At 39.9% G+C, this 27,200-nt stretch overlaps 1 protein-coding gene across 1 annotated transcript; it reads right to left on the bottom strand.

Annotated features, from left to right (window-relative positions):
* Positions 1-1,980: 1,980 nt before the first annotated feature.
* LOC124152362 lies at positions 1,981-24,435 on the bottom strand. The gene is made up of 8 exons (XM_046525287.2): positions 24,249-24,435; positions 20,024-20,180; positions 17,778-17,871; positions 17,438-17,565; positions 15,845-15,987; positions 14,892-14,937; positions 5,291-5,442; positions 1,981-4,430 (listed from the first exon to the last, which is right to left on the bottom strand). Exons 1-8 carry the CDS (start codon positions 24,266-24,268, stop codon positions 4,313-4,315), a joined length of 858 nt encoding a protein of 285 aa, XP_046381243.1. The 5' UTR covers positions 24,269-24,435; the 3' UTR covers positions 1,981-4,312.
* Positions 24,436-27,200: the final 2,765 nt, after the last annotated feature.

Below are 27,200 nucleotides of genomic sequence, written 5' to 3'. Positions count from 1 at the left end.
ATTATATCTGAACATTATTTTGTTTCAATTTATGTTGTGATATTTGTGAGACAAAATTAATAACAACTTATGTTAAACTAAATAACTTCACATGAAACATATTTACTTTTCTCTTTGTAATTGTTTTCTGAACCTTATCCATTCACGTCTCAAACTCTCAACAGTTCCTCTTGTACCTTTGTTTCTCTTTCAATTTATTTGAAATTGGAGAAGTAGGCAAATAAACAAGAAATAAATATCTCCCTATGGGTAGACAATGGAAAAGGAATAAAATAATATAATAATAGTGCCTATATAAACATGACATAAAGATGTTGATCTGGTAACTGCAAATATACAAAATATCGCCCAAATATCACTGCCCTATCACAAGAGCTGTCTCTACTCCAGAGACAAGATTTAAGAGACTGTTGCCCCATGCATACAAGTATATGCTCTTGTAACTACTTGGAGAAACTCTCAGATATACATGCCCCTCATTGATCAACAATTTCTTCATATTCTCCACAATTCTAAACTACTATCGTAAAAAGTTACCATATTACAACTATTTCTTGCCGAAAAATATATATCCAATATCCATACCTGCAACTACATGTTCAATAACTACAACCACAACATCGTTGCAACAACTCTTATTGAGGTACCAGTGGAATGAAATATTGTCAGGCCCTCATTGGCCCTAAAACTTACAGACAATTTGGGGGGAATGCCAGTAAATGTCAAAAGGAACATTACTTCATCTCTCGAAATTCTTCCATGTGGTTAATTCCATTGGATCTGGTTAGTATTGAGGTGGTTTCCAAGACTAACATTGAGTTCGAGAAATAGTTATCTCACTTAAAACATAAATCCACAAAATATAAGGGAGAATCCAAATGGAGCCCATTTCAATGCTTTATTTCAGAGCACAGGTAATGCATACTTGCCAATGATTCATCGGGGTGAATGCTGCGCTAAACAAATGCATAAATTATTATTATAATAATATTATTAAATTATTATTATTATTATTATTATTATTATTATAGACCTGAGTTGGGTTCAGTTTTAACTTATTCTCTTGAGTCTAGTAGACAGTGGCTTCCCTTTTCTCTGTTTACTTTATTTCACTTGTTTGGTGTGTGTGCATTTGTGAGTAAGATTCTTAATAATCTAAATTTGACAATGATTTGAATGACCCCATGTTCTCTGCAATGGGTTTCCTCTGGCAGCAACAGTCCCCTGCTTCAATGTCTTTGATTAAATGCATCAGTGTGATTAGAATAAATACTGATTGTCTGAAAAGGAATAAAATAATATAATAATAGTGCCTATATAAACATGACATAAAGATACAGAAAATTGCTGAATAAATTACATAAGATTTGAATATCAATGATGAGGTTGGGGGAAAAGGTATTGCATTAATTGATGAATAAAACACTTGGGCTTACCCAAATAAAAACACAGAGTTACAAGCATGTGTCCGATCAGAGTTTTTCTCTCATCCTTGACAACAAAAGCATGTTTTTGAACCACCAAGTCAGACTAACGTTATTTCTTGCTTTGTTTATTTTCTTGCTGACTGTGCCCAGCTACGATAGGCAAAGTAGAAAACTAACAGGGTTAGTTTTATGATGTTCACTTGAACTTACCCATAGAAACAAAGCTTCAAAATTGTGTGAAAAACATCCACAAGTGAATAAACATTTTAAGTCATAGGTAGAAATACTAATACAAGGAGGAAATACTAATATAAGGAGGTAAACAGTGTAAATTAGCATTATTTCTCACAAAGCAACCAATGAATATATACACTTAAAATGCACTCAAATGTTTGTTTGTTGTTTAAAGCTGAACTCAGCAACATTCTCCTATGTGAGGGCAGCTTGTTGATAATCAAGTCTGGACTAAATAATCCAGTGACTGATATTGTGAACATCGATCCACATCATCAGGATATAATGACATGCAATCAACCAAGTCACTCAGCCAAGTTGGTTGCCAGCCTTTTCAGCAGATTGTGGACATAACTTAATGGGAGTTGTTCTTGATCCATACTGATTAATTAATCTTAATACCGAGATTCATAAAATTAAGATATGCATTGCGAAAGGTATTCATATGCAGTCAAAAGACCGGAAAGTTTCCAGGCTCCAATACCATTTAACATTGGTCAAGTACTAGGATTTCAGCTCACACTCATTTACAATAGGTATTAGACAATAAGATAAGATATATCCTAATTAGGTGCTTGAAACACAAGCTGAGTACTTCATAAACATCGAAGCATGTGGGAAAGTGTAGGGAAATAAACCAGGACTGTGACGTGTGCTACACAATCCTCCCTCCTTAACCAACTGGGCCCAGAGAGCCATCATACACACACACTGGTTGTTAAGATTTGTCTACAGCAGCAACCCTGATGTATATATTCATCCACAAGATACATGAGATACACTTTCCCCTCTTCACTATGTATATACTTTTTTTCTGCTCGTAAAGATGTTATTTATTTGTTCGATCCTGGTCAAGTATGAAACAAACAAGGTTATTGTAAAAAACACAGCGCTTAAATAATCTCATTAAAATCAGGCCTTAGACTCTGACATGGTACTCTCTGTGTCAAGATCTGAGGGCAATCCATTGAAGGTCACATCTGGCGAACTTTGACTGTCTTATCTAAATGAGCCAAGCAGATGTCGGCTTTCTAAAAAATATTTGGCTTCATTTCATTTAGGACATCAATTCGGAAACTTCAATCTGCCACAAAAATCGCACCATTTTGGGTGCAGATGACATTGCACTCAGAAACAACAGGGTTGTATTCAAAACAGATTCAGGACTACAACAGCAGAGGGACTGTCAACCCAGGCTGATGTCTGTGACTTCTCTCGTCACTTGTTCTTTATCACAGCATTTGATAACATCACAGTCTTGCCACATAATCTAAACAACAAAAACAAAACATGGCGCTGACGCTATCAACGCCTGTGCAGATTGCAGACGAAGAGTAACAAGAAATATATTAAAATCATAACAGCGACTTCACAGCACAGCGGAGCGTGCTCCAAGACCAGACATTCCCATCAACAGACCAGTGTGATCTAAAATCACATTCTCAGATCCCTAGGGAGTATCATGAGACTAATATTACTTTGAACATATACTACCCAAACCAAGGTGAGGACCTCCCAGTTCTTTCATATGACTGTAGAGAATCTGTCATGAAAGAATTGGGCGGTCCTAAACTTCTTTTGAGTGGTATGTAAATCAGCGACCTCTGACACAGGGATACATGACTGCCAGGTGATGGCTTGCATATATATTTGTCTATTATGTCTGTGATTATGTTACAAGTTTCAATTTTTAGGAATGTGACGCTATGATTTGAATTTCTTTAATACTGCCACACTAATATACTGTTTTGTAATGATTTTTAGGAAACAAACGTTATAATAAAACATATAAATATGTACCATATGACAACTCCCTGTACCATTACATCCGTACAAGCCAACATGAATGTATCCCTTCATCAACATAAGTCTAATACACCCTTAACATATCGGTCCTAAACTCCCCTTCCCCCCACCCCACCAAGGTCATTGCACCTGATTCATTCTGATAACATTTTCCCGTCACGTGTAATCCAAAAGAACTACAATCTAATCCCCAACAACAACTACCTAATTAATCCCTGACCACTCACAGAGCAGCTGTAATCCACAACCTCAAACCAAATGCTTGATTACAACACAACCCACTTGTAACATTCTACCCACAACTCATGCTAAACCCTAAGAAGACTACCCTTATCCTCCTCTGACTCAACAATTAATCCCTAAACAGCAGCAAAAATACTTAATCCTTAAAACAACTTCCCTATCCATCCATTATCCATCTATAACCCTATCCAAGGACCAGTGTTCGAAATAAGCGGCTGCCAGCAGGCCCATGACAGCAAAGAGTCTGGCCCGTAGTTTCACACTTGTATGGGTTACATGTTGATATGTTTGTCACAATAAGCTGCATTTTTTTAAATGAGGGTCAGAAGAGTTTAGTCAGGGCCTGCAAAAGTCTATGGGTCCTGATGGCAGCCTGGCATCTTCTATATTTCAAACACTGCCTAGGAATACATCTTTAATCCTTGTAACTCCCTCCCCACACATTCCTCTACCCCCTTAAACCGACCACCCCATACACCCCAAGTCTCTCCCAGTATTTACCACCATATATATCAGACACTCGACTCCCTACTCTACAACACCCTCACTCCGACATTAGGATGCTTTGCACTCGACACCCAGTCTAGGACTCGACACCCAGTCTAGGACACGACACAGGTTCGAGGGCTCTCCTTCTCCTCCTCTGGCTCGGAGTCGTCGTCAGACTTGAGGCGGGGGATGCCATCTAGGACCCGCAGATGGGGCAGGATCTTAAACACTCTGCAGAAAAGGGATCATCATCATCAAGACCTCATAATGAAAATTACATTAAACATAACTAACAGAGATCTCATACGGGGCATTACAAAAAAACATCATGGCCGAAAAAGAGATTTAAGATCCTGATTCTGTGAGAATATTCATTCTTGGGATCATCATTCATCAAGGAGAATATAAAAATGTGATTCACTAGGTTTATAGGGAAAAAACCCTCAAAATTCAAAGAAGAGCCCCAAATATATAATTTAACATAAAATGATAGATGCATAAACTGCTACATGAAAGGTGAGTGAGTGAGTGAGTTGGGTTTAACGCCACTTTTAACATTATTCCAGTTATATCGCGGTGTGTCAGTTTAATGTGGGAGGAAGGCCCAAAGTGATGCAGGTCTAAGACGTTTACCACATCGGTGAAACCCACGAGCACGGGTATGGTGCTGACAAACCTAGAAACATAATCACACACAACTGGGATTCGAACCCACAATCATAGGTTTCTGGCGTGCCCAAGGGACGCAACTCTACACAGCGAATCCCAGACGACTGGGCCACCCGTGCCCCCGCTACATGAAAGGCAAAAGGACAATTTTAAAACAGTTGCTATAGCTGCCATGTCAAAGCTGGATTGGATTTTGGTGAAAACAGTTTAGTGACACCATTTCTGGAATATTACTTTCCAATATTTTTGCTTTATAACAGATGTTGAAACTTTAAATGTTTACAACAGACTGGACACACAGTGGACAGTGCATCCACTGGTTCCAGAAGCCTCTTCTAATTATTTGTTGTTTTTAATCGCCAAACAATCTGCAAATTTAACAAACTACTTCATCAATATCCTCCCGCCAAATGTAAACCCACCTATGTCTGTAGCCGGATATAAATGTGACTGGGTTGCCGGAGAGGTAGAGCTCCTCCAGGTTGGATGAGCGGAGTTTCTTCAGCCCCTGCAAGTCCTCGATGTTGTTATCTACAACCAACAGGTGCTTGATCCGCGGGATGGACGGCAGGTTCTACAACACATGTTGACTTTATCATTCTATTGATGGACGGCAGGTTCTACAACACATGTTGACTTTATCATTCTATTGATGGACGGCAGTTTCTACAACACATTGACTTTATCATTCTACTGATGGACGGCAGGTTCTACAACACATTGACTTTATCATTCTATTGATGGACAGCAGGTTCTACAACACATTGACTTTATCATTCTATTGATGGATGGCAGGTTCTACAACACATGTTGACTTTATCATTCTACTGATGGACGGCAGGTTCTACAACCGCACTAACTCTTGACTAATCTCTTAATTTCTAAAGTCAATATCAAAACGAGGTTTAATAAATGTATCTTTTCTTTCTATTTTTTCAAGTGAAATTTGTACGTTTACAAAATAACACATTCCACAATCCTGTCTCCAGAGAAAATCTACAAATTATTAAGACTGAAAGTTCACATTATGAACAGCAAGAATCCACTGTTTCATATTTACAAATTACAGTTAGGCTACAAACGCCAACTAGGTTACAAAATTTGTTTACAATCACGTTCTTTTAGTGCAAAAAAAATGATGGTGAAGTCTGTCTCCAAAAAGATCCAAGTTGTATTTCCCTAAAGGGAGATAACCTAGTAGTGCCATGGTATTCATTCCATAACCAGGTGTAACAATATTGTTATTTTCTTGAAGCAATGTTCACTTTTACACATTACTTGTATTCTCCATCCTTTTTCAACTCTTTGTAACACTGTCCTAAGCCTCAAAATCTATTCTTTATTTATGTATGAAACATATGTTTCAGCAACAAATAGAAACTGTACAGGAGACAGGTGATACGTGATATATGTATTATACATATATCACGTATCACCTGTCTCCTGTACAGTTGCTGCAGGTTGCTAATGTATACATAATGTATACATTAGCACCCTGCAGCAACTGTACAGGAGACAGGTGATAGGTGATATATGTATACATTAGCAACCTGCAACAACTGTACAGGGGACAGGTGATACGTGATAGGTGACATATGTATACATTAGCACCCTGCAGCAACTGTACAGGAGACAGGTGATAGGTGATATATGTATATATTAGCAACCTGCAACAACTGTACAGGAGACACGTGATACGTGATAGGTGACATATGTATACATTAGCAACCTGCAACAACTGTACAGGAGACAGGTGATAGGTGATATCTGTATACATTAGCAACCTGCAGCAACTGTACAGGGTACAGGTGATAGGTGATATATGTATACATTAGCAACCTGCAGCAACTGTACAGGAGACAGGTGATAGGGGACATATGTATACATTAGCAACCTGCAGCAACTGTACAGGAGACAGGTGATAGGTGATATATGTATACATTAGCAACCTGCAGCAACTGTACAGGAGACAGGTGATAGGTGATATATGTATACATTAGCAACCTGCAGCAACTGTACAGGAGACAGGTGATAGGTGATATATGTATACATTAGCAACGTGCAGCAACTGTACAGGAGACAGGTGATAGGTGATATATGTATACATTAGCAACCTGCAACAACTGTACAGGAGACAGGTGATAGGTGATATATGTATACATTAGCAACCTGCAGCAACTGTACAGGAGACAGGTGATAGGTGATCTATGTATACATTAGCAACTGTACAGGAGACAGGAGATATGTGATATATGTATACATTAGCAACTTGCAGCAACTGTACAGGAGACAGGTGAAAGGTGATATATGTATACATTAGCAACCCACAGCAACTGTACAGGAGACAGGTGATAGGTGATATATGTATACATTAGCAACCTGCAGCAACTGTACAGGAGACAGGTGATAGGTGATAGGGGACATATGTATACATTAGCAACCTGCAGCAACTGTACAGGAGACAGGTGATACGTGATATATGTATACATTAGCAACCTGCAGCAACTGTACAGGAGACAGGTGATAGGTGATATATGTATACATTAGCAACCTGCAGCAACTGTACAGTAGACAGGTGATACGTGATATATGTATACATTAGCAACTGTACAGGAGACAGGAGATATGTGATATATGTATACATTAGCAACTTGCAGCAACTGTACAGGAGACAGGTGAAAGGTGATATATGTATACATTAGCAACCTGCAGCAACTGTACAGGAGACAGGTGATAGGTGATCTATGTATACATTAGCAACTGTACAGGAGACAGGAGATATGTGATATATGTATACATTAGCAACTTGCAGCAACTGTACAGGAGACAGGTGAAAGGTGATATATGTATACATTAGCAACCCACAGCAACTGTACAGGAGACAGGTGATAGGTGATATATGTATACATTAGCAACCTGCAGCAACAGTACAGGAGACAGGTGATAGGTGATAGGGGACATATGTATACATTAGCAACCTGCAGCAACTGTACAGGAGACAGGTGATAGGTGATATATGTATACATTAGCAACCTGCAGCAACTGTACAGGAGACAGGTGATAGGTGATATATGTATACATTAGCAACCTGCAGCAACTGTACAGGAGACAGGTGATAGGTAATATATGTATACATTAGCAACCTGCAGCAACTGTACAGGAGACAGGTAATACGTGATATAAGTATACATTAGCAACGTGCAGCAACTGTACAGGAGACAGGTGATATGTGACATATGTATACATTAGCAACCTGCAGCAACTGTACAGGAGACAGATGATAGGTGATATATGTATACATTAGCAACCTGCAACAACTGTACAGGAGACAGGTGATAGGTGATATATGTATACATTAGCAACCTGCAACAACTGTACAGGAGACAGGTGATAGATGATATATGTATACATTAGCAACCTGCAGCAACTGTACAGGGGACAGGTGATAGGTGACATATGTATACATTAGCAACCTGCAGCAACTGTACAGGAGACAGGTGATATGTGATATATGTATACATTAGCAACCTACAGCAACTGTACAGGAGACAGGTGATAGGTGATATATGTATACATTAGCAACCCACAGCAACTGTACAGGAGACAGGTGATAGGTGATAGGTGACATATGTATACATTAGCAACCTGCAGCAACTGTACAGGAGACAGGTGATAGGTGATACGTGACATGTATACATTAGCAACCTGCAGCAACTGTACAGGAGACAGGTGATAGGTGATATATGTATACATTAGCAACCTGCAGCAACTGTACAGGAGACAAGTGATAGGTGACATATGTATACATTAGCAACCTGCAGCAACTGTACAGGAGACACGTGATACGTGATATATGTATACATTAGCAACCTGCAGCAACTGTACAGGAGACAGGAGATATGTGACATATGTATACATTAGCAACCTGCAGCAACTGTACAGGAGACAGGAGATATGTGATATAGAAATACATTAGCAACCTGCAACAACTGTACAGAAGACAGGTGATACATGATATATGTATACATTAGGAACCTGCAACAACTGTACAGGAGACAGGAGATATGTGACATATGTATACATTAGCAACCTGCAGCAACTGTACAGGAGACAGGAGATATGTGACATATGTATACATTAGCAACCTGCAGCAACTGTACAGGAGACAGGTGATAGGGGACATATGTATACATTAGCAACCTGCAGCAACTGTACAGGAGACAGGAGATATGTGACATATGTATACATTAGCAACCTGCAGCAACTGTACAGGAGACAGGTGATATACAGGAGACAGGTGATACGTGACATATGTATACATTAGCAACCTGCAGCAACTGTACAGGAGACAGGTGATACGTGACATGTATACATTAGCAACCTGCAGCAACTGTACAGGAGACAGGTGATAGGTGACATATGTATACATTAGCAACCTGCAAAAACTGTACAGGAGACAGGTGATAGGGGACATATGTATACATTAGGAACCTGCAGCAACTGTACAGGAGACAGGAGATATGTCATATATGTATACATTAGCAACCTGCAGCAACTGTACAGGAGACAGGAGATATTTGACATATGTATACATTAGCAACCTGCAGCAACTGTACAGGAGACAGGTGATAGGGGACATATGTATACATTAGCAACCTGCAGCAACTGTACAGGAGACAGGTGATAGGTGATGTATGTATACATTAGCAACCTGCAACAACTGTACAGGAGACAGGTGATAGGTGATATATGTATACATTAGCAACCTGCAGCAACTGTACAGGAGACAGGAGATAGGTGATATATGTATACATTAGCAACCTGCAGCAACTGTACAGGAGACAGGTGATAGGGGACATATGTATACATTAGCAACCTGCAGCAACTGTACAGGAGACAGGTGATAGGTGACATATGTATACATTAGCAACCTGCAGTAACTGTACAGGAGACAGGAGATATGTGACATATGTATACATTAGCAACCTGCAGCAACTGTACAGGAGACAGGTGATACGTGACATATGTATACATTAGCAACCTGCAACAACTGTACAGGAGACAGGTGATATGTGACATATGTATACATTAGCAACCTGCAGCAAATGTACAGGAGACACAATATATATGTATACATTAGCAACCTGCAGCAATTGTACAGGAGACACGATATATATGTATACATTAGCAACCTGCAGCAACTGTACTGGAGACAGGAGATATGTGATAAAGAAATACATTAGCAACCTGCAACAACTGTACAGGAGACAGGTGATACATGACATATGTATACATTAGCAACCTGCAACAACTGTACTGGAGACAGGAGATATGTGATATAGAAATACATTAGCAACCTGCAACAACTGTACAGAAGACAGGTGATACGTGATATATGTATACATTAGCAACCTGCAACAACTGTACAGGAGACAGGAGATATGTGACATATGTATACATTAGCAACCTGCAGCAACCGTACAGGAGACACCATATATATGTATACATTAGAAACCTGCAGCAACTGTACAGGAGACAGGTGATAGGTGATAGGTGACATATGTATACATTAGCAACCTGCAGCAACTGTACTGGAGACAGGAGATATGTGATAAAGAAATACATTAGCAACCTGCAACAACTGTACAGAAGACAGGTGATACGTGATATATGTATACATTAGCAACCTGCAACAACTGTACAGGAGACAGGAGATATGTGACATATGTATACATTAGAAACCTGCAGCAACTGTACAGGAGACACCATATATATGTATACATTAGAAACCTGCAGCAACTGTACAGGAGACAGGTGATAGGTGACATATGTATACATTAGCAACCTGCAGCAACTGTACAGGAGACACGATATATATGTATACATTAGCAACCTGCAACAACTGTACAGGAGACAAGATATATATGTATACATTAGCAACCTGCAGCAACTGTACTGGAGACAGGAGATATGTTATAAAGAAATACATTAACAACCTGCAACAACTGTACAGGAGACAGGTGATACGTGATATATGTATACATTAGCAACCTGCAGCAACTGTACAGGAGACAGGTAATACGTGATATATGTATACATTAGCAACCCACAGCAACTGTACAGGAGACAGGTGATACGTGATATATGTATACATTAGCAACCTGCAGCAACTGTACAGGAGACAGGTGATACGTGATACATGTATACATTAGCAACCTGCAGCAACTGTACAGGAGACAGGTGATAGGTGATATATGTATACATTAGCAACCTGCAACAACTGTACAGGAGACAGGTGATAGGTGATATATGTATACATTAGCAACCTGCAGCAACTGTACAGGAGACAGGTGATACGTGATATATGTATACATTAGCAACCTGCAGCAACTGTACAGGAGATAGGTGATAGGGGACATATGTATACCTGCAGCAACTGTACAGGAGACAGGTGATAGGTGATATATGTATACATTAGCAACCTGCAACAACTGTACAGGAGACAGGTGATATGTGATATATGTATACATTAGCAACCTGCAGCAACTGTACAGGAGACAGGAGATAGGTGATATATGTATACATTAGCAACCTGCAGCAACTGTACAGGAGACAGGTGATAGGGGACATATGTATACATTAGCAACTGTAGAGGAGACAGGTGATAGGTGACATATGTATACATTAGCAACCTGCAGCAACTGTACAGGAGACAGGAGATATGTGACATATGTATACATTAGCAACCTGCAGCAACTGTACCATGTGTACAGGAGACAGGTGATACGTGACATATGTATACATTAGCAACCTGCAACAACTGTACTGGAGACAGGAGATATGTGATATAGAAATACATTAGCAACCTGCAACAACTGTACAGAAGACAGGTGATACGTGATATATGTATACATTAGCAACCTGCAACAACTGTACAGGAGACAGGAGATATGTGACATATGTATACATTAGCAACCTGCAGCAACTGTACAGGAGACACCATATATATGTATACATTAGAAACCTGCAGCAACTGTACAGGAGACAGGTGATAGGTGATAGGTGACATATGTATACATTAGCAACCTGCAACAACTGTACAGGGGACAGGTGATATGTGACATATGTATACATTAGCAACCTGCAGCAACTGTACAGGAGACAGGTGAAAGGGGACATATGTATACATTAGCAACCTGCAGCAACTGTACCGGAGACAGGTGATACGTGATATATGTATACATTAGCAACCTGCAGCAACTGTACAGGAGACAGGAGATATGTGACATATGTATACATTAGCAACCTGCAGCAACTGTACAGGAGACAGGAGATATGTGACATATGTATACATTAGCAACCTGCAGCAACTGTACAGGAGACAGGTGATAGGGGACATATGTATACATTAGCAACCTGCAGCAACTGTACAGGAGACAGGTGATAGGTGATATATGTATACATTAGCAACCTGCAACAACTGTACAGGAGATAGGAGATATGTGATATATCTATACATTAGCAACCTGCAGCAACTGTACAGGAGACAGGAGACAGGAGATATGTGATATATGTATACATTAGCAACCTGCAACAACTGTACAGGAGACAGGTGATATGTGACATATGTATACATTAGCAACCTGCAACAACTGTACAGGAGACAGGTAATACGTGATATAAGTATACATTAGCAACGTGCAGCAACTGTACAGGAGAGGTGATATGTGACATATGTATACATTAGCAACCTGCAGCAACTGTACAGGAGACAGGTGATACGTGTTATATGTATACATTAGCAACGTGCAACAACTGTACAGGAGACAGGTGATAGGTGAGATATGTATACATTAGCAACCTGCAGCAACTGTACAGGAGACAGGTGATACATGATATATGTATACATTAGCAACCTGCAACAACTGTACAGGAGACAGGTGATACATGATATATGTATACATTAGCAACCTGCAGCAACTGTACAGGAGACAGGAGATATGTGATATATGTATACATTAGCAACCTGCAGCAACTGTACAGGAGACAGGTGATAGGTGATATATGTATACATTAGCAACGTGCAACAACTGTACAGGAGACAGGTGATAGGTGATATATGTATACATTAGCAACCTGCAGCAACTGTACAGGAGACAGGTGATAGGTGATATATGTATACATTAGCAAGACACAGCAACTGTACAAGAGACAGGTGATATGTGATATATGTATACATTAGCAACCCACTGAGCATGTATTTCAGTCATCAAGGAATTAGCAGGTAAGTGTACCAACCTGCTTCTACCACTGGTAAGGTAAGGTGAAATGGATTGGTCAAGATTGTTGCATTTATTTAGCGATGTGCATGCACGTGTGGGTGGGTGTGTGGCTGCTTGTACTAGTCTGGACTAATGCCGATTTAATAGTGCTAGCCCACTGAGATACCATGCCACAGTTTAACATGAATACCACACTTGGATACAGTGTGCGGACTCCCCATAATGCTGAGTGCCATTAGATAATGATGAAAGCCCCGAACCAAGGTTGACTGCCCTCTGATCCAAATGGAATCACACATACAAAGAAAAGCAACCCGCTGAAACGAATATTGCACCAGTGGTGCAATACATTAAAGATAATGCACGAGTCACTGGACATTTGTTACATCTAATGTACAAGCAAGCTAGATCGCATGTTCGTAATGCATGGGCATTTTGTGTGATTTGATCGTTGTTGCTAGTATATTTGCAGATTTATTAAACAAGCTTTAATTTTGCATTGCAGAAAGTAGTTCCATAAACTGTCAATTCATTACAGATAATCTACAGAGTGAAACAATAGCGTGACTTAAGTCATATAAGGATTGAAGTTGCATTTGTTGACGTTCATCAGCTGATGAAGACAGTGCGTCACGTGAGCAAATTCCATGATGCGTGAATGGCAGAAAATGGTGGCTGTGGTATTCTATGATGCGCGAAGCACTGTCTTCATCAGCTGATGAAAGTCAACAAATGCAATAAACATCAAACTTTAATTATTGAAATGGAACTATATCAATGCGGAGAGTCTTCACATCGTGATGTCATCCGTCCCAAACATTCCATTTGGAGTGACATCCCTTGGTTTTACAAACGGCAGAAAATGGCAGCAACCGCAATGTCATTTGCTTGAAATACAAGTTACACCCAGTAAATTTACCATTGGAATTCTAAAGAACTCTAGACCCAGCTCATGCTGAAAATGGATACATATTAACATTCTGTGAACTTTTGGTGTGTGTTGAGTCGTACTACGGTTGCTGATAACGGGGATTACCGCTTGAGGCGGCGCGGTTGGATTTACTGAGGCATGATAGTGCGGAGCTCGGTGATTTCTTTTGTTAATTTGAGCATTCTCTGTTGTAGCCTCGAATGGACACTTCATTTCGGTGACCCGACGTACACATGATCTGTCTGTCTTCAAAGCCTGCATCATTCTTAGCCTAAATCGATGTCGCTCTCAGTTTTCCCTCATTTTTTTAAATATTATTTTTAGACCTTGAGGAATTCCCCTAAAGTAGTTCTGTATGTCTCCGCGCGATTGACAACGTAATCATGTGACATACTGACGTTCATCGGGACATGAACGACAGTCAGCTTGGTAGTGTTCACCTTGGCGAGGTCAAACTCTACTGTCAATAAAGCTGTATGATATCAAGCAGGGTGAGTATCACCTGAACCCAACTCACTGTGACACAGAAACACTGTAACATCTGTGCTTTTTGTGTACATATTATGTAGTAATGTGAAAAAGCTAGCCAACTTCATAGTCTTCCTGATTTGGGAGCATGTTAGATAAAGTTGCAGTCAGTATAAGCTATGTCAGTGTGTCCTGTGCAGGCGTGTTTTCAACAAATATAACAATTAATTCACTATTTTCTGGCTTCCAAACACAAATTGTTTCCCAAATTATTTCATAATATTTAAAGTGCAACCCCACTTTTCCTGAAAGGTGAAGCCACGCTCGCATAGAAGTCCCTACCTTCATGGAGTACATGTAGTTGTTGTTGACGTTCAAGTATTCGCACCTGAAACAGACCAGGTACATAAGATATATACCACAACACATGAGTGAGTATATGCTGTTTTACACCGAAGTCAGCAATATTACAGCTACATCACACCGGCAGAACTAAGTGTGAGTGCATATCGTTATAATAAAATGGGAAGGTTTCTTGGCAGCATACAATCAATGGATAAAAACAGTATCCGTATCATAGACTGGGGTTAGAGAAGGTTCCCATTGATAAACATGATAAAGGGCAGTTACTCCAGCGGCGGGTGAACCGTATGTTTGAACACATTTAACTGTGTCTTGGGTATATTTTTAGATGCAAGACATATGTAAAATCAAATATTATTTCTGAGGGATTCTTTGACGAAGAACTTGAAATCAAACGCGCATTCTGATTGGTTTGTGGTATTTTCGCACATAACATTCATCGATAGGGGGATGAGTCTTCTTGCACGTTACGGAAAGGGTCGAGTAGTGACGAATGGGGCGGACCGATGGGCTGCCGCAGAAGGCAAGTAGAACAATATGTATAGGCACTTTCCTATATGTAGTTACGCCACAGATTTCAGTTTGAACCACACTGACTGGTGTCACTGTTCCACTGACAAATCACTGACCTTTTGATGTTAATAGATATTATTCCAGGAAAACTTGCAATGTTTATGTAACGTTTGTGAGAGATGAGAACAGCTTTTTCGACAATAGAATTGAAAGAATCTAAGAATGACATTGTATGATAAAAAGATTATCACGCTTGTGGGCTTTGGGATGGAAAATCTGTATTAGGTATCAATATGTCACTTTCATCAACATTCCACAATTATCATGGTAGGGACACAAGCATGAACTACAAGCATGGGGTACATGGGAAATATTCGGCCCAAGAATCGCTATGGGGTGGAGATTTTCTGTAAACTTACTGTGGGAAGGAGTGGTGGCTGAGACTGGTGATGGCGTTATGCATCAGGTTGAGGTGCACAACTTGCTTTAACCTTCCAAGAATCCGCTCCATGTTCTTCTTCTGATATTTGTCCTGCAACTCTTGGTAAGTAATGCTGGCAAACTGTAATCAGGGAACAAAACAACTGTGTAATAATTCTCAGTTAAGCTCACTTTAGCTGTATGAGCAAGGTATATCAATACAAATGATACCAATGTAACACAAAGTAGTGCGAGTTGATGTGGGAGGACAAATATGATATCATTGTAAAAACAGCGGTAGAAATTGGCACTAGTCCTATAGTCCTTGCCAAACTCCCCAATAGTGAAGGTATCATAAGGACTAGTAGAAAATTTGCCATTTTAAAGGGTTTTGCTATATGATATCATTATAAGGGCTAGTGGACTAAAACTGTTACTTTCTACCGCTGCAAAATATTTTAACTTTCAAGAACATTGCTATGGTAACAAACAATCCTGTTTAGAATCATCGTATTTCGTAAACAAGCTTCAAAGATGTAAGATATTATATTCAAAGTTGAAAGCAGATTATGGTTGGAAAACTACACAGGTGAAGGATAAAATCTGAGACACAGTGAGGGCGGCAACTTACCACAGAAATCTGAGACACAGTGAGGACGGCAACTTACCACAGAAATCTGAGACACAGTGATCAAGGACGGCAACTTACCACAGAAATCTGAGACACAGTGATCGAGGGCGGCAACTTACCACAGAAATCTGAGACGCATTGATCGAGGACGGCAACTTATTACAGAAATCTGAGACACAGTGATCGAGGGCGGCAACTTACCACAGAAATCTGAGGCATTCTGAACAATGGAGTAACCATGCCTCTCTTTCCTTTGAGAAGAAAGAAACTACGACAAAAGTGTCTGGCAGATGCCATTTATCTTACGTTTTGAAACAAGTTGTAAAGTAAATGGCACATGAGAGACACAAGCTCTGTATCTGTTTCTTACACACCCTAAAATAGCACCATTCCAATAGCATTGAATCAATGCATATTGTGTCTTTTCTCATGATCGCTGTGGTGAATTTATACATAATGTTGTCATCCACACATACCTTGTGTGACACACCGTAAAAAAATTCAGCCATACATGTTGATTATCAAGGTTGTGATAATGCAAACTAGATAAGATCAAAGGACATTATTAGATGCTCAAAAACTATAAAGTTTTGACACAGACGTATGTGAATTCGACTAAAGCACAAGAAACAAGTCAATGAATTATGAATCATGAAAGTAGTCTGTCATAATCGGATCTTCAGTCTTCACAATGCAGGGGCAAAATATGGACCTGAAAATCTCACATGTTTGATTCCAGTCATATCAAATTGATTTCAAACTCACGGGAGTGTAAGAAAAAGGGTATATGCCCTTCAACATGTCCCACTGCCCTGTCTACCCCAGTACAGTCTTCCTCCCCCTCTCCTAGAACCATCACTCCCTCCCTTGGTCATTTACCCTCGTACAAAAGAGACCCCACTAGTGCTGTGTCGCAGCGCCCTGTCAAGCCAAGCACACTGGAATTCCCCAGGAAACTCACCTTGGCTGTTTCCCAGTTCTCTGCCTGGTCCCTGTATCTTGTCCTCTCCCGACCGGTCAGTGAGTGGTGGATCAGATTGTCCTCCTCATCACGCAACTCATAGAATGTTCGTTCCTTCCCATCCGGACCTTAAACATGTCACACAAGTAGTTTGAACAGAATTTCAGCTATATCACAGGCAGCCAGCATGACATTGGGGAAAGCCTTAAGTGATGCAGGTCGTATATGTTTTCCACGGTTGAGAAATAAATGAGCTTGGTCATAATAATGACAATCAAAAAGTGATAATCAGGGTGAATATTGGACTCCAACCAATGCTAAGTTGATCCTGCCCACTCACCTTTCCTGACTCGGGGAGCCTTCAGCTCATCCCCCTTGACGCTGCTGTCTCGCAGCTCATGCCACACACTGTGCTTGAACCGCTGAGACGGCAACTGACAACAAAGAAAATGCATATATAATACCACTATCAATTGGGAGGGGCAGTCGGGTAGCCTTGTGGTTAAAGCGTTTCGCTCGTCACGCCAAAGACCCAGGTTCGATTCCTGATATGGGTACAATGTGTGAAGCCCATTTCTGGTGTCCCCCGCCATGATATTGCTGGAATATTGCTGAGAGCGTAAAACTATACTCACTCACTCACTCACTCACTATCAGTTGATCATTCTACAAGGGAAGGAAATTAGCAATCACCTGCTCACCAGTTTTGTTAATGTGTCCTAAGGGCTAGCACACTTCCAAACATTTTAGGGACCACGTATAACTATATGTTTTCGCTATTCAAGCAAGAAGACTTTCTGGGTTAACTCCATCCCTGTTCTACTGTCCTACAATGCAGATTCCCATGCATTATTTGACATGATGACAATGCCTAACATGGCCCATCCTTGATTACCCAGCGCATAATGTCTGCATCCAATTACAAATACCTTGCACCCCATCACTACCCCAGCCTTGTTTTGTAAGTTACCATCTCCATCTCTGTTATCGCTCATGAGTGTAATCTGACTGGAAGGCAAGTTTTAGCGATGCACCTTTCGAATATGGTTCAAATCAAAACTGTGGTAGCAAATTAGTTCAGGGTGTTTATTTGGAAAAAGTTGGTACATAATACACTGGATAATCGAGGATGAACATGTTCACCGAGATTAACGCTAAGTCTCCGAAAATATATATAATTTGGATAGAAACAGGCAACTACATTCAAAAAGGAACCAAGTGAGATGGGAGTTTCAGAACCAAAATCTTGACTTGCTTCATTTAGGGCTGTAGCATTACAGTAATGGCAGGGCAGAAGGGAAAATAATATGGTTAAGGGATTGTGCAGCACACTAATGTTCATCCAGTTCCAGATTCAGCTCCATTTGGATAGAGTGATGAAGTTCAGTTTGATTCTGCTTTGAGTAGTTAAACTATGGTCTGTCAGCTTAATATGGACGGATGGCAACAAGAGACACAGCGAGGTTGAAGACATAGATAATGTTTACCACAGCCACAAACATGGGTACGGTGGTCTCGAAGCAAGTGTACAACTGTGTTTCAGAGGATCCTGGCTCAAATAAGGGATGCTACTCAGCATAGCAAATGCAGCACCAAACACAACCAACATAACAGAATCATATGTTTCTCAAATAATTTACACTGAAAATATGCAAATCAGATTGGCTTGTAGGAATTACTTTCAACATGTTCAAGCTCCATACATCAATGCAATGCTTTCTTCCTCAATTATACAGTCTACGAATTACATTAACTGTGAAGAGGATGTTAAACCCCCACTCAGTTCTCAATCATGTGTAAAATATGCATAAAGTTTGAAAGCACACGTAAAATACCTAACTCTGTCACTCTCTTTCTCAATTTACTATTGACTAACCCTCCCAGTATCCTTAGACAGGGGTTCCAAATGTGTGGGCAAAGATGGCTGCAATCAATTTAGCACTTTATGATGTGTGGTTTCTAGAGCTACTTCATTGATAAAATTAAGTCTTAGGCTTGAAAAAATAAAAGAATTGTTTCTCATGCATTGACTTTGGAAAATATAGTGTGGATGGGCAATTACTTTTTGGGGCTTGTTCAAACTGGTATGTAAGCAAATAAACAGTTGTGTACCATCAACCTGGGAAAGGGCCTCCCTACATAAACAAGCAACTCCTATTGCCGCCATGACCATAACACAAGATTTGCAGTAAAGCAGTGCACATATAAACAACCAACTTCGGGCTATATTGGATCGCATTGTTTTTAAGTATTACGATTTTTATATTTTGGGGGAAAATGGAACAAAAAATGAAACTTGCAGAAGACTTTATGACGATGCGGGTGGTGCCGTAGAACCAAGACTATTATTTTTTTTAGCCTTAAACATTCAATATTTTATGAATGACCTTATACGATAAAGAGATTATTATCCTCTTGTGTTTCTGTATCATAGATATCATATGTTAGGAATACAAATAATTAATTGTATGATGCAAGCCTTTGGCGGACATAGTATTTATTTTTATTCCAACAAAAAAAAGAAAAGAATCCAAGTATTTGAAATTTACAATATGGAAACATATTCGACTAATAATCCGTATTTACCTCTGGAAGTTTTTTCTGCTGAGCTCTAAAGTACCCAGCTTGTTGGTTCAGTGCTACAACAGATAGTGGGACATTGGTGCCATCCGAGCCAGTCTGAGTTGTCTCCCCTGTGTCTTTTGTCGTCTGACTGATGGAACTCTCAGATGACACAGATAAACTGAAAAGATGAAAATATTATTCATCAAACATGCCAAACTGGACTGTTTCTAGTACATTTTATCATGTCCCAAGACAAATAATATGATAAATACTTGTTTTACTTCTCCAGTAATTATGTGTTCTCAGTTGGTACAGGGTAAAATTTTGTTCTCAACTCCTGAGACCATAAAATATATTAGTTCTTTGGATATACAATATCAACATGATCAAGCAAATGATGATAACGCTGTTAGTATCTACACTAAAATGTTACATTCACAGTAATAAAGAAGTTCCATATCAACAAAACAACCTCCCTTGTTCATCAAATGTACTTCTAAATGCCGGACCCGTGAAGATCTGGGGTAGAATAGGTCTTCAGCAACCCATGCTTGCTGTGAAAGGCAACTATGTTTGTCGTAAGAGGCGACTAACGGGATTAGGTGGTCAGGCTCACTGACTCCCAATTGCGTGGATCGATGCTCATGATATCAATCACTGTATTGTCTGATCCAGACTCGATTAATTACAGACCGCCGTCACGTTGCTGGAATATTGCTGAGTGTGGTGTAAAACAACAAACCAACCAACAAAATGTCGCTTATCGAATAAATTTGGACTCATCCCAGGCCTATAGTAAATACTCAATGGCTAAAAACACCCTCCTGGAGCTCTGGAACAAAATCATTTGCATCATTACTCATGTCACACAGGACCACAGCTAAGCAAGTCTCTATGGTGTATATGCATTAACTTTTTCATGTGTTGGCAGTAACTCCTCATGATTATTAGGGCTGGGACGGGTAACTCGGGTACTCTGGTCGGTACTGAATATACGTGATATATTGTTCAATGACTTCAAGTCACTAATGTTCGCAGTTCTTCCTGACTACAAGGCCCATTGCTTCTGACTTTTAAATGTTTGAATAAAATTAAAACTTCAGTCAACTCCAGTGTACACACAAGATCGTTTCATTCATGTATCTAAACACATTTTACCAGAGCCACGGTCAAACATTTCCCAATCGGAGAGTTTGTACCTACATCTGACACAGATAAACTGAAAAGATGAAAATGTTATTCATCAAACATGCCAAACTGGACTGTTTCTAGTACATTTTATCATGTCCCAAGACAAATAGTATGATAAATACTTGTTTTACTTCTCCAGTAATTATGTGTTCTCAGTTGGGGAAATTATTGCCATGAATGCAAATAAACTGTGAGGGAGTGTGCTGGAGTTTTAAACTTTTGTGTTGAACAATATCTCACTTACATCATGGCATGTCATCATCCCTGCCAGCTTAATGTGAGAGAAAAAACAAACAGATGCAGTTCGTTGATGTTTACCAGTATGGTGAAATCATAACCTAGAGAATACAATGCAATAGTCTTAAGCCAATGCTATTCAAGCAATCATATTTCCATATTCACATGAATGTGTCTCCTTAAGGCGACAGTGTGCCCCTTGGGTTGGCTTTTCATTTTTAAATCCCAGATTTGCCCCACTAAGGGGCAGGTCACATATGAAAGAGTGGGGTGCCAGGGGGAATCAAGGGAGAGTCATGAAAAATACAACATATTTTGAGATGATCATGAAAGAAATGTAAAAAGACATGGGGAGGGTCATCAAAAATATGACAAAATATAAAAAATCAAGTCATTGATATTTTAAGCAACAATCCACCCCATCAGAGTACTTTGACATGCATTCAACCAAGTCATCGAGTCTGACCACCTGATTCATTAAGTCGCCTCTTACTACCAGTATAGGTTGCTGGAGACCAATTTTAACATGGTATTCATGGCAGATGTACCACAACACATATAAGCCTGGCCTAGATAGATCCATCAGAGAGCCAGAAAAAAAGGTGTGTACTTGTGTAAAAGAAGCAAACTAAATCAGCATAACCCAACAAATTTTGAGTTGCTTGCATATAAATATGCATGAAACAAATTGATAACCCAATAGTGTACATGGAAGTCTTTACAGATCTTTTCTTACAGACTGAATGCATGCACCATGTGAACTCGACTGCAGTGAAAAAAACACATGCATGTATCTGTAAATGTCACCTATGTGACCTTCTTGTAAGATGTATGACTGTTCTGAGGTTTGCGACATGTGACTCACATGGGGCATAACACAAACATATGCTTATTTGAACTTACATGAAACAGCATCAATAGAAGCAGAAATATTTTTAAAAGGGAATACTCCTCTGTTTTCAAAATCTGATAGACTGCACCCAAACAGAGTAAAAATACACAAAAATCCAAAAGGAAAACTATCAATACCCAATGTGAATCATAACATGAGTAAATACTTGGGCTGGGATGGGTAAAATGGGTACTTGGGTCGGGTGGGTACTGAGTAGGACCCGGGTACCCACAGGACTACCCTGTTCCGTAGTTATTCACATGATATATTGTTTAATGACAAAAATTCACTTATGGCAATAACAACAAAACACCATGGTCACTCAACAAGTAACTAATGTTTGCATTTTTTTCTGGCTATGAATGCATTCTTTCTGACTTTTATGTCTGAATAAAGCAAACGCTTCAGTCAACACAGATGTATGCATGACCAGATCGTCCTTTCTGTGTTTCTAAATAAATTTTGCAAGTAAAACAATTCCCAATTGGACATATTTGGTTCCCAACTCCTGAGACCATGAAATATATTTTATCGTCTCTGCTGAGACCTACAGAGGGTACCCGTGTAGGGTCGGTTAACAGGGGGTCGGGTACTCGGTGAGTAAATTTGGATTCACAAGGGAGATAGTTCTTTGGATATACAATATCAACATGATCAAGCAAGTGATGATAACACTGTTAGTATCTACACTAAAATGTTACATTCACAGTAATAAAGAAGTTCCATATCAACAAAACAACCTCCCTTGTTCATCAAATGTACTTCTAAATGCCGGACCCGTGAAGATCTGGGGTAGAATAGGTCTTCAGCAACCCATGCTTGCTGTGAAAGGCGACTATGTTTGTCATAAGAGGCGACTAACACGATCAGGTGGTCAGGCTCAATGACTTGGTTGATGCATGTCATCGATCCCAATTGCGTGGATTGATGCTCATGATATCAATCACTGGATTGTCTGATCCAGACTCGATTATTTACAGACCACTGTCATGTTGCTGGAGTATTGCTGAGTGCAGTGTAAAACACCAAACCAACCATCTAAATGCTGCTTATCGAATAAATTCGGACTCATCCCAGGCCTAGGAAATACCCAATGGCTAAAAAACCCCTCCTGGAACAAAATCATTTGCATCATTACTCATGTCACACAGGACCACAGCAAAGCAAGTTTCTATGGTGTTTATGCATTAACTTTTTCATGTGTTGGCAGTAACTCCCCATGATTATTAGGGCTGGGACGGGTAACTCGGGTACTCGGGTCGGGTAGGTACTGAATAGGACCCGGGTACCGACAGGACTACCCGGACCTGTGGTTATATAGCCACGTGATATATTGTTCAATGACAAAAAATATCTAAAACTCTTTGTTTAAACTTCAAGTCACTAATGTTCGCAGTTCTTCCTGACTACAACCCCCATTGCTTCTGACTTTTAAATGTTTGAATAAAAATAAAACTTCAGTCAACTTCAGTGTATACACCAGATCGTTTCATTCATGTATCTGAACACATTTTACCAGAGCCACGGTCAAACTTTTCTCAATCGGAGTTTGTACCTACATCTTGAGACCTGCAGCGGGTACCCGGGTAGGGTCGGGTAATAGGGGAGTGGGTACCCGGGTAGTAAAGTTGGACTCGTCCCAGCCCTAACGATTATCATATGCTAGTCTAGGCATTGTTTATAGGCCTACACGGGAGCTATACTTTGCTACGCTGATTTAATCAATATTAGTGTAAGTCGTGAAGCGAGTCCAGACAAACAAATGTAGGATATGTAACATTTATCCAAGATTTATTAACCAGTATACAAACTTTTCAGGACAGACTGCAAGAAAAAAGTCCATCTTGATCTCTATGTCAAAGTAAAAGCTATCGTATCATATTTTACATCAAATTTACATTTTAATAAAAAATGAGACGAAATTACCTTTCAGTGTCAGCCATCATTTACAACAAGCAATCTTATTGATTTAATTCAGTCATGCACACGTAACTGGAACTACTTGATCAAGCATAACTGCGGAGTTTAATGTCGGCATCACCAAATTCGCATGTTGGCAAGTTCGAGCGCACTTGTCAGTGCGCCGCCATATTGTAAACAAGCACCTGTCTTCCGGTGACGTCATCGTCTATTTCCCTTAGCAACATGTAGACTTGCTTCAGCCTCCAAAATAACTCGTCAGGCTTCAGACTTACAGCTTGTTCTCTCAAAATTTACAGTGAAAAGCTTAGTGAAAAACTATATCCGACCGAAGACAGTGAAATGCCTGCACATTCATGATTTCAATGTTATTTTATTTTGTGTCGACTGGCCTTATTCGACTGGCAACTTTCCTTCTCTCCTCACAGATGCAATCTTTTAAAATATATAAATTTGACATCTTGTAAGTGAACGGAGCCAGTCAAAACGGCAACACTCGTGGGAAAACAATTAAAAACCTCAAAAAGACCTAAATAACCACACAAATATAAGATAAAGTTGTTTGATTGATCTCATACTTTTACTTGAGAAATTAGTGCAGAGTTGCGTCCATTATTTGCCCACGTCAGAAACCTATGATCGTGGGTTCGAATCCCGGTTCGCCCCGATTGTTTCTAGGTTTGTCAGCACTATACCCGTGCTCGTGTGCTAAAATCTGGAATGCCATTCAAAGCCACGTAAACCCAACTCGCTCATTTCGTGATTGTATAGAGCACATGTAAGATATACTGTATTTATTTGCATATGTTAACAGAATTTTCTAAGATCTACCGTTAAACAAAGCCCCCCCCCCCCCCCCCCCCCCCCCCCCCCACACTCTCTCTCTCTCTCTCTTATAGTCGAATCGTGTGAGTAGGTAAAACACTAATTCTATTGAATTGTGACTATAAAACCACTATAACTGTGTATCGAAATCTGCTTGAAACATTGTGCTATCCTATACAGAAAACAAAATGAAAATATATTACACAGGGGCTGAGATATTTAATACAATGTTACGTCACCCCCAAAAAAACAATTTTGACGAAAATTGCTTATTGACATGTGGTGGCAGATTATGTTAATGTATTGGATGAGTGGGATAATAGCAATAATGCTTCTTAAAAACACGAAAATAGTCAAATCAAAAAGAAAAATGATGCTTCAAGTTTTTCTATGAACATCTGTGGTGGACATCTTGAATTTCAAGATAGCCATTTTGACCTGTTTTCAAAATCAAGATCTATTTTAGTTCTTCAACATGGTCATGTAATACATCACGTGAAAGCTTTTTACAATATCTTTTCAATGATGTACTTTATTCACAGGATCCTGAGGTAAATTGATCCCTAACAATAAAACAAATGATACAATGCGACACCAACCCACACCCACACCCACACCCACACCCAAAGTCAGATTTTAATTAAAATGGACATAGTTTCACTCAAAATTGTAGATATACTGCACTTTTGTCTTGTTGATCAATTGAGTGAAGAAAACCACGTGAATACTTGTAGTATTATGAAGTATATAAAATACATCACAGATACAAGAGCTGTGAAATAATGTCACCTCTATTCACCGTCCGAGTCCATCTCTTCTGGGGAGGTTGGTAAGTTGTTAGGCACGACATAGCACAATAGCATGCAAGGGAACATCCCATGTTGTTCTTGGCGCAGCTACACCTGGATGAGGAGCATCTCCTTGTTGTGCACTTACAGGTGAGCAATTCTAGATACAGTGCTGGCATTCCTTTCTGGGTCATTAGGATGGGTTCTATGATATCCTCAGTAGACTTCCACCTATACTCTTCTGGTGGTGGAAAGTCAGCCTTTCCTTTGTGTGCAGAACACCACATGATGTCCATGTGAAGATGACCCGTGGATTGAACACGAGACCTGGTCACCTTCGTGTCCATACCTAAACATGGTCGGTGCCGTAGGTGTCGGCAGGACGACAGAGCCCGACTCCACGGTGACAAGGGTAATCGATTGGGCAAAATTGCGCACGCGGCAAAAGAAACGAAGAAGGATTATTTGCCCGACATAGGCTCGACCCGAGAGATAAACGACCAACAACCAGGGAATAAGACATATTTCAGTCTTAAGACCCTGTGTCATTTCTAATGAGAGTGAAAGTGTTAATGTTAAAACGACAGTGGCTGACACGTTACCTATATGTATTTATAAGCATATGTCATATAATGTAAAAACTTGTAAACGATATGTTATGTGTTTGTTGTTCAATAAGTTCCAGACGCGCAGGTGTCATAAGAGTATGACGGGTGGCCCAGTCGTCTAAGGCGCCGCGATTCGCTGTGCAGAGTTGCGTCCCTTGGGCACGCCAGAAACCTATGATTGTGGGTTCGAATCCCGGTTCGCCCCGATTATGTTTCTAGGTTTGTCAGCACCATACCCGTGCTCGTGGGTTTCACCGAAGTGGTAAACGTCTGAATCCTGCATCACTTCGGGCTTTCCTCCCACATTAAGCTGACACGCCGTGATATAACTGGAATACTTTTAAAAGCGACGTTAAACCCAACTCACTCACTCACATAAGAGTATGACGCCATGCTATAAATAGCTAACCAGCTGTATCCACTATATTCACACAGTAGTCAAATTATGGAAATCCCCTCGCTGACCTCAACGTAAAAACGGTATGACCTGCTTTATGAACACCTTGGACGTCTCCATACATAAATCACCCTTGCCTCTGCGTCGTAGTCTGTCCTTTTTAAGAATAGTAACACTGATGGTATGAGATCTTAGACATATGGGTTTCATATTAGAACAGTTGATATCTACTCTTGTTCTGTTAACCAATAACACATTGGCCCGTGGAACACCGCCTCACCGCGAGTGAAGTTATTGTATATTATAGAAGACAGGAATTTATCTGACATTGTTCGACATC

Source organism: Haliotis rufescens, unplaced genomic scaffold, assembly GCF_023055435.1.
Source record: "Haliotis rufescens isolate VD_foot unplaced genomic scaffold, xgHalRufe1.0.p SCAF_13, whole genome shotgun sequence".
Classification (NCBI taxonomy): Eukaryota; Metazoa; Mollusca; class Gastropoda; order Lepetellida; family Haliotidae; genus Haliotis; species Haliotis rufescens.
Note: the sequence above shows the minus strand (reverse complement) of the source record. Positions and strands in the feature narration are given on the sequence as shown.